The sequence below is a fragment of the Gekko japonicus genome, unplaced genomic scaffold, assembly GCF_001447785.1.
Source record: "Gekko japonicus isolate JY-2015 unplaced genomic scaffold, Gekko_japonicus_V1.1 scaffold3503, whole genome shotgun sequence".
Classification (NCBI taxonomy): domain Eukaryota; kingdom Metazoa; phylum Chordata; class Lepidosauria; order Squamata; family Gekkonidae; genus Gekko; species Gekko japonicus.
This window is the reverse complement of record NW_015164764.1, coordinates 128438-138268: the sequence shown is the minus strand read 5'-3', so window position 1 is coordinate 138268 and position 9831 is coordinate 128438. Positions and strand designations below refer to the sequence as shown.

Here is a 9831-nt window from a genome sequence, read left to right as displayed (position 1 = left end):
TTCAGCAGTAAGGCACATTTTTTGCACGTGGAAAATCTCTGGTTTAGTCCTTGGTGCCTCTAGTTAAAAAACATCACACGTAGCAAGTGCTAGTAAAGACCTTTTTTCAACCTGGAGAGGGGAGATGTTACTTCTCCACTGAGTTTTGGAAAGATAGTTCTAGCAAACCCTGCACAAAACTATAGTAAACCTAAACACCCCCCCCCCCCAATTTCTCTGACATGGTGAACCTCTGAAATATATCCTCCGGAATCTATATAAGGCCTGTTCCTATGCAGTTCGAGTAGATGCTGCTGAGTTAGATGGAGCAGAGATCTGACACAGTATGAAGGAGTGTCATGTGTACATTCATAAAAGCATGTAGATCCCCGGCCATAGAACCAGGCATGTTTGGATCACTGCCTCGTGCACAGAAATGGGGGGAGGGGGCCCGCGGGCGGGAGATGCTTCTTACTCTTTCGCGGTCTACAAAAGCATTTTTGGAGTGTGTGCGTGCAAGAATAACATATGTCACCGATTTTAATTCGCAAAGGGGGTAGGGGGACTTCGCGCCTCAACCTTTTAAAGTTTAGGATACATGGCACCCCGCTGCTTTCCCGTTTGTTCCGTCTCAGCTGGGAATCAGTTCCAAGCCTGTCAGTCTGGCGCTACAACGTTAGGCAAAACAAAATGCACAAATGTAAAAACTCCTGCCTCTTCCTTCCTTTACAATGCCCTTGAGTCAAGGAGAACAGGATCAATGGAATGTGTGTTGCATACAAAACCAGGGGCCATGCCTCTCCGATGGCACAAATTATGTTGCATCAGGGTAAAAACACGAAAGCTTTGATAAACAAGGAGCGGAAAGATTGTCCTTAGGAATGAAAGGGAATATTTCAACTGCCGAATATAGGGGAGAGCTCTGGGGAGTCCCCGTGTTTGAAAATCCACCTCTTCGCTGAAAGGAACTGGATTTCCATGCCTCTGATGGATGAAGCTAGAGGTAAATCTTCCCTGCTAGAGGTGACATTTCTTTTCCACTGAGTTTTGGGAAAAAATAGTTTCACGGGACCTTGAAGACAGCTGTATTCAACCTATCTCACGGTTTTCCTGGCATGCTGAGAATGAGTGTTGCCACATCCCCTTGTCACACCAGCGGGGGGGGGGGTTTGGGGGGGGTTCTGGGACATCCCCGATGCAACGAAGTCACCTGGAAGTGATGTCCTCACATCGGGGATGTCGTGAGGCGATGGTCTGACTTTGGGGCAAAACCCCTAGGGCCCCCGTGTTTGAAAATCCACCTCTGCGCTGAAAGGAACTGGATTTCCATGCCTCTGATGGATGAAGCTAGAGGTAAATCTTCCCTGCTAGAGGTGAGAATGAGTGTTGCCACATCCCCTTGTCACACCAGCGGGGGTGGGATTTAGGGAGTGTTCTGGGACATCCCCAATGCAACGGAGTCATCTGGAAGTGATGTCCTCACGTCGGGGATGTCGTGAGGCGATGATCTGACTTTGGGGCAAAACCCCTAGGGTAAAACCAGCTTCAAACCATAGTTTTACCTCTCAGACCAGAGCGTCACCGTGCAATATCCCCAATGGGATGACATCACTTCTGGGCGACATCATCATGCTGGGGACATGGCTGTTTGGAGGTGGGGTTTCCCCCACTGGCCAATGGGCTGCCAGCAGGCAGAAGCCCTGAAAACCAGGGGAATCCCTGCCAGGACCTGGGGATTGGTAACCGTATGAGAATGGACCTCAACCGCCAAATCATTTCCCCAGGAATAGAGTTGCCCAGTTCCAGGTGGTGGTTGGAGATCTCATGTTATTACAACTGATCTCCAGGCTACAAAGATCAGCTTACCTGGAGAAAACGCCGACTTTGGAAGGTGGACGCTGTGGCTTTATACCCCACTGAAGACCCTCCCCTCCCCCAAACCCCACCCTCCTCAGGCTCCACTTCCAAAATTTCCAAGTATTTCTCATCCCGTGGCTAGCAACCCCACCTGGGAACCTAAAAGGCCTGCTCCTAGGCATGCAGCAAGAATTAGAGGGCAGAATTTGAAAGCTGTTCCTCACTCCGATGCTTAAGGGCTGGAAGCATCTGAAACTGCCTTTGGTCACATCCGAGCTTTGGTCCACCTATCTGGGCATTTCCTACTACCCTGGTGAGCAGCAGAAGCGGAGATGGCAGGATGTAACCTGCTTTGTATGCACAGCCAGGGCTCTACCACCAAACCACACCCTAACCTATGAAGCTGCCTTACACCAAGTCAGACCATGGGTTCAGCTAGCTCAGGATTGTCTATACTGGCTGGAAGTGCCTTTCCGGCAGAGAAAGATCTTTCCAGACACTTGTTATGTGAGATCCTTTATCTTGGGGTTTTCTTAAAGCAAAACTGGTGCTATCATTCTTTGAAGCACCAGTTTTGCTTTTAAGCTCAGTGTTGTCTCTTATGACTGGTTGTAGCTAGGATATTCCAAGTATTCATTTATTCATTTAACTCCCCAATGGAGGACCCAAAGCAATTTACAGCATCATCTTTTGGTGGTTTGGTGTAGTAGTTAAGTGCGTGGACTCTATTCTGGGAGAACCGGGTTTGATATCCCACTCCTCCACTTGCAGCTGCTGGATGACCTTGGGCAAGCCATAGTTCTGTCAGAGGTGTTATTGAAAAAGAGCAGTTTCTATCAGAGCTCTCTCAGCCCAATCTACTGCACAGGGTGTCTGTTGTGGGGAGGGGAAGGGAAAGGAGTTTGTAAGCCACTCTGAGTGAAGGGCGGGGTATAAATCCAATCTTATTCTCTTATTCTCTTCTATGTTTTATCTTAACAACAACACGGATTAGGATGAGAATGTATGACTGGCCCAAGGTCAAACAGCACAGTTCTACGGTAGGATGGATATCTGAAATTGGGTCTTCCAGATCCCAGTTGGACAATACCTGGAACCTTCTATAAGCAAAACAGGTGCTCTCCAGCCTTTTGAATCCTTTATCTACAGCAGGCATCCCCAACCTTTTTTAGCCTGTGGGCACTTTTGGAATTCTGACAGGGTTGGGGGTGCAACCACAAAATGGCTGCCACAGGAGGCAGAGGCAATCATAAAATGGCTGCCATGGAAGGTGGAGCCAACCACACAGAGGAAACTGAAGTGCAGGGGAGAAGAGGGGTAATTTAAAAAATACTCTGGGAAAGAGGAGTGAGAGAGAATAAAACTAACACTGTGGTGACTGCTGCAGTAGAAACAATATTGCTTTAATCTACACAGCCAATCAGTTATCCAGTGACCAGCCAGAAGGCCTGCTCGGCCACAGCCGTCACAGCTCCACCCACTTTCTAAAACACTTGGTGGGCACCAAGAAAGGGGTTGACAGGTGCCCTGGTGCCCATGGCACCTCGTTGGAGACCCCGATCAAGAGATGGCAGAGACTGAAACTGTGAACTTCAGTAGGCCAAGCCACACCCACACCCCACCTATTTTCCTTCCCACATAATAGTTCATACGGTAGTTATTTAGGTCACTTTTAAACTCTTTGAGTAATTATGGGACCTGACTGTGAACACTGTAGGACAATTCAAGGAAACGGACTCACGTTCACTGCGCTTGGTAAAGAAATAAGAACTCCTGGTATATTCCATGTTTGCCCTTTTATCAGCTGGTTAATCAAAAAATCTGCGCGGCTTCAGGCGCTTCCCCTGAACCCAAGGATGATTCAAAACTTCGTCAATTCGTAGTCGGTGAGCGACATCGGGTTGCAGCAAGCGGAAAATAAGATCTTTGCATTCGCTTGTCAAAGACTCCGGGAAGAGCACTCGGTGTTCCTTCTGCAGTCGGAGCATTCGCTTTACATTGGAGTCATCGTACGGCATGTATCCAGAAACCATGACATAGAGGATGACCCCCAGGCTCCACATGTCATAAATTTTGGGGTGATAAGGGATGCCCTGGATCACTTCTGGAGCCGCGTATGCCGCAGAACCACAGAAAGTCTGACTGGGGATGATTTTCCCATCCCCATCCCGAAAGCACCGTTTAGAAAAGCCGAAATCTGATAGCTTGATATTCATGTCTTTGTCCAGAAGGACGTTGTCACATTTCAAATCCCTGTGTGCCACGTCTAGATCGTGGCAGTACTTAATGGCACAACACAGTTGGCGGAACATCCTGCTGGCGACTTCCTCGGGCAATCCTCGGTTGCTCTTGATGAACTCCAGGAGGTCTCCTTGCACCCCGAGTTCCATCACAATGTAGACTTTTCCAGATGTTTCAAAGATCTCGTATATCTTTATGATGGAACTGTGATTCACCGTTGACAAGATCTCCAATTCCCTGGGGAGAAATTTCTCCAAGAACTCATCAGGGACGTTCCTTCTGTCTGTAATTTTCACTGCCACATTGAATTTGAGACGCTCTGAGTAGGCAGACTTGACTTTGGCGAAGGAACTCTCACCCAAGCTGTCCCCCAGGATGTACCCTTTCCTCTTAAGCACGGCCGCATCATCCATGATGCAAAGGATGGGGACGCCAACCTCCCATCTGAATGTGGTCTAGTGGTGCATTCCTTTTTGGGATGTGTGACAATCATCTCAGGGGTCTGGAGACTGCTGCTGGTAGGACCCCCCCAGCTGTGTTTTCAGGAGCTGATGTCAGCATGTGAGGTCATAAGGCAACTCTGTCATTGATCATGTGATTCAGGGGACTTGATTAAAGGGCATGCTATTATTCAGGTTCATCACAGAGGAAAAGAGGGACCTGTTTGCCTTCCCCCTATTCTTAGACCAAGGATCACAAGCCCCCCTCCTCTCCTTTATACACACACACACACACAGAGTTCTCCTATACTGAATCAAACCCTTGGTCTGTCATGGTGAGTGCTTTCTACTGTGATCAGTGGTGGCTCTTCACAGGGTCTCAGATGGAAGCTCTGCACACACCCCAATTCTTTCTGTTTTAAACTAGAGATGCTGTGGCTTGAACCTGGGACTTCCTGCATGCAAAGCAGGTGTTCTACCACTGTGCCCTGCCTCCACTTTGACATTGCTGAAGATTTTAATCAGCACTTGTTTACTCCCTAAAAGTCTCTCCTTCACCAGTTTAAAAGGCATCAACGGATTTGTTCCGCTGGTTAATGAGAAAACAATACAATAAAGACATACTAGAAATAAAACAGAAGCTGTTGTGCAGTGGTATCAAAAATCCAAAATGTCGTTCAGAAGTTGAAGTGCATGGTATCTTAGTGTTCGTTGACATGCATGGTCTCTAGAGACATAATGCAACAACCCCACTCTTTCTAGGATTTCATTTTCAGAACCCCTAGAAAGGAAGTGAAATCCTGAAGAAAGGCAACTCACGCTATTTTAATAAATTATGGCAAAGTAGCTCAGTTGCCCTGTAGAAGTGAAAAGAAATCTGGTGGCATCTTAAAATACTAAGAGAGCTATTCCGGCAGAAGCTTTTGTGAACTAGAACCCACTTCATCATACACATCAAGTGAAACCTCATTGTGTGTGCATGAATTGCCTTCAAGTCACAGCCGACTTATGGCAACCCCAGCAAGGGGCTTTCAAGGCACGTGAGAAGCAGACATGGTTTTGCCATTGCCTTTCTTTGCAGAGTCTTCTTTGGAGGTCTCCCTTCCAAGAACTGACCCTGCTTAGCTTCTGAGATCTGACGAAATCGGGCTATACTGTAAACATTTCTGTGCTCGGCTCTGAAGGAGAAGTGATTGATATTGTCTTACGGGACTGTGTTTTATTCTGAAGATGCTGTTTTTATCAGCATCTTCAGAATCAACACAGTCCCGTAAGACAATATCAATCACTCCTCCTTTCGTTTTGTTTCTTTAATCTCCCAGTTTACCTTCCCTCTTTAGTAAGTGAAGTTTATCTTTTAAAGCTAATACAAAGTGTTATGCTGTGTTATTCACTCTGCATAATTTATAATACCTAACATAGACCATGCAACCTTCCCTCCCAGAAACCTCATTAGGCAGATGCATTCGAGGGAGAGGAAAATGATCAGCTGTGAGTTAAAAGGTGGTACAATGCAACAATTGTACACCGCATCAGTCAGGCCGCACCTGGAGACTCTGTGTGCATCTCTGGAGGCCTTACTTCAAAAAGGATGTGGACCGAATGGAGCAGGTGCAGGGGAGGGAGACAAAGATGCTACTGAACTCGAATCTAACTATCCTCTTGAGTGTTGCCTAGAAATGTCACAGACAGTTGTCGTTTGTGTTTCATGACCTTTTTTTAAAAGGATATTTTTATTAAGTATGAAAAGGAGTAACATACAGTTATAGAATTATAAAGTACTAGTATAGTTCTGACAGTATGTAATGGGTAATACAAAGAAACCAAATGATTAATCAACATATAACTAGAGCATCACAACTAGATTACAACTGTAAGAAATCAATAGGGAAAGCATTTTTTGGAACTTTGTATTTTGATACCATATAATCTAACATTGGAAGCCAAATAGCTGGAAAACAAGAACTTTGATAATGGGAAAGAAGAAGAAGAGATTAGATTTATACCCCGCCCTTCACTACCCAAAGGTGTCTCATAGCGGCTTACAAACTCCTTTCCCTTCCTCTCCCCACCACAGACACCCTGTGAGGTAGGTGGGGCTGAGAGAGCTCTGACAGTAACTGCTCTTTTTCAAGAACAGCTGTTATCAGAGCTACGGCTTGCCCAAGGTCATCCAGTAGGGCTGCCAAGTGGGGGCAGGGGGCGGGGAAACCCCCGCTTTGGAGGCCCGATTTCTGCCGTGGTGGAATCGGGCCCCTGGGGGCACCCCGCCTCGGCGTGCGCGTCACCAGGAAGTGACGTGGGCACGCCGGGCACGCCGGGGGCGGGGCCACGGCCATATAAGGGAAAACTCTATGGTTTTCCCTTGTATGGCCGTGCCCCCACCCCCAGCGTGCCTGGCATCCTTCCGTCACTTCCGTGTGATGTGCGTGCGGCGCGCGCGCGCACAGGACACCGGCCGGGAGCCCCCCGCTCCCGGCCAGCGTTACACTTGGCAACTCTATCATCCAGCCAGGTGCAAGTGGAGGAGTGGGGCATCAAACCCGGTTCTCCCAGATTAGAGTCCGCGCACTTAACCACTACACCAAACTGGCTATTACCAAACTGGCACCAAACGTAACCACTACACCAAACAGAGCTTCATCCAGACGACAACCTGAATCACAGCGGTTTGTTGCTGGGTCTGTCAACTAGTAACCAGGATTCTAAATCTGTGTTTAAACTAGGCCAATGGTCTTCAGCTTTTCTAGACCTGAGCATGGGACCCCCCTGAGCAGCAGGCACCTGACAGGAAGTCTTATGACATCAGAGTCGTAGGAGAGGTAAAGGGGGAAGGCCTCACCTATGTCAAACACAGGAGGACAAGAAATGGTAGCTGAACTCTCACAGAAAGGAGGAGCCTTGCGAGAGTTCAGGAACTGGCAGGCGTGGCTTGGTGTGCTGTTTTTAAAGAGGCCCTGGGAGAGCAAGGATGATTATCTGCTCTGGCTCCTGGGTGGGGATGGCAGTCAGGCTGGTTTTCAGGTGGCAGAAGGACAGGTAGCCACCCTCCCAAATCTGCCACCTGAAGCAAACGTATCAGGTTCCCTCATAGACCTAGTCTTGCCAAGTACCAGCAAATGAGGACACCTCCTGGCAAATATCTATGCAGGGCATTTGCATCCCTCCTTCAAAACAGTTGCGGAACACAGTTTACCCATATTCAAGCTGTGGTACACAAACAATACAAGCATCAACAGAATTAATTTATAAAATCAAACTGCTGCATAAAATACATTACCAGCAGTAATACAGGTAAACTGAGGCGATCGTAATTTAGTCACATGATGAGAAGACAAGAGTCACTGGAAAGCACAGTAAAGGTGGGAAAAGCTGAAGGCAGCAGGAAAAGAGGAAGTTGTTGTTGTTCAGTCGCACAGTCGAGTCCGACTCTTCGCAACCCCATGGATGAGATCACGCCAACAAGAAATGGATTGACTCAGTCAAGGAAGCCACCGGCCCTTAGTTTGCAAGACCTGAGCAAGGCTGTGAATGATAGGATACTTTGGAGGACATTAATTCATAGGATTGCCATAAATTGGAAGCAATTCGATGGCATGACATGCATACACACAGAGCTATAACATTTCATTAGCATTAATGGCTTGGGCAAACATGTGGAAGAGGTAGAGGAACTAGAGATCAAATTGCCAACATTCGCTGGATTATGGAGAAAGCAAGAGAGTACCAGAAAATCATCTACTTCTGCTTCATTGACTGTGCTAAAGCCTTTGACTGTGTGGATCACAACAAACTATGGCAGGTCCTTAAAGAGATGGGAGTACCAGACCACCTCACATGTCTCTTGAGAAACCTGTATAAGGGCCAAGAAGCGACAGTTAGAACCGGATATGGAACAACTGATTGGTTCAGCATAGGAAAAGGAGTACGACAAGGATGTATATTGTCACCTTGCTTATTTAATATATATGCAGAGTACATCATGCGAAATGCTGGCCTGGATGAATCACAAGCGGGAATTAAGATTGCTGGGGAAAAGATCAACAACCTCAGATATGCAGACGATACCACTCTAATGGCAGAAAGTGAAGAGGACCTAAAGAGCCTCTTGCTCAGGGTAAAAGAGGAGAGCGCAAAAGTGGGCTTGAAGCTCAACATCAAAAAAACTAAGATCATGGCATCCGGCCCCATCACTCCTTGGCAAATAGAAGGGGAAGTCGTGGAAGTAGTGACAGACTTCACGTTCCTGGGATCCCAGATCACCGCAGACTGTGACTGCAGCCATGAAATTAAAAGACGCCTGCTCCTTGGGAGGAAAGCGATGGCGAACCTAAACAGCATGATAAAAAGTAGAGACATCACCCTGCCAACAAAAGTCCGCATGGTCAAAGCAATGGTATTCCCAGTAGTCATGTATGGCTGTGAGAGTTGGACTATAAGGAAGGCCGAGCGCCGAAGAATAGATTCTTTTGAACTATGGTGCTGGAGGAGACTCTTGAGAGTCCCTTGGACTGCAAGAAGAACAAATCAGTCAATCCTCAAAGAAATCAACCCTGACTGTTCCCTGGAAGGCCAGATAATGAAACTGAAGCTCAAATACTTTGGCCACCAAATGAGAAGGGAGCACTCACTGGAGAAGACCCTGATGCTGGGAAAGATTGAAGGTCAAAGAAGATGGGGACGGCAAAGGATGAGATGGTTAGACAGTGTCATAGATGCAACGAACATGAAGTTGAGCCAACTTCAGAGGACGGCGGAAGACAGGAAGGCCTGGCGGGATCTGGTCAATGGGGTCGCGAAGAGTCGGACTCGACTGTGCGACTGAACAACAACAACAAACATGTGGATCGAGGCTGGACTCAGACCATGTCCATCCTAAGCAGAGTTACACCATTCTGTGCACATTGCACATGTCAGTAGTGACAATGAGTGCCAGAATCTAAATATCACCACAAAGAAGGCCGTGTCTCCTATAATGACCGTTCTGACTTCAAAAGGTATGGAGTGTGTGTGTATCCAGAAAAGATCTTTAATTCAGTCAGGAAAGTGTTTCATTCACGGACAATTTTATATGGGAGGGGAGGGTTTTTCCAAACTGTTTCCTGGTTCCAAACTGTTAAAAGAGCATAAATTGCAATCTATCTGTCTGTCCCATTTAATTATACACCCACCCACCCAATCCTGCTAAGCAGAAATTGTATTCAAGTCTCTTTGCACTTTGAATTAAAAAGAAAAAAAATCAGTTTGACAAACTGAATTCTGTGTACCAATGACACCGGTTGCTCAGATTTTATTCTCAGGCATATTTTTCTCT

General features: G+C 47.0%; 1 protein-coding gene across 1 annotated transcript in view; it reads right to left on the bottom strand.

The window, feature by feature from the left end:
• LOC107109132 (testis-specific serine/threonine-protein kinase 2-like) overlaps positions 1–4490 on the bottom strand; it is a gene marked incomplete at its 3' end in the record, with an annotated part of 7299 nt that extends 2809 nt beyond the window's left edge. Inside the window, exon 1 of the mRNA XM_015409706.1 lies at positions 3664–4490. Within this exon, the coding sequence (XP_015265192.1) occupies positions 3664–4490 (827 nt within the window). The remainder of the gene's footprint in view (positions 1–3663) is intronic.
• Between the last annotated feature and the right edge of the window lie 5341 nt (positions 4491–9831).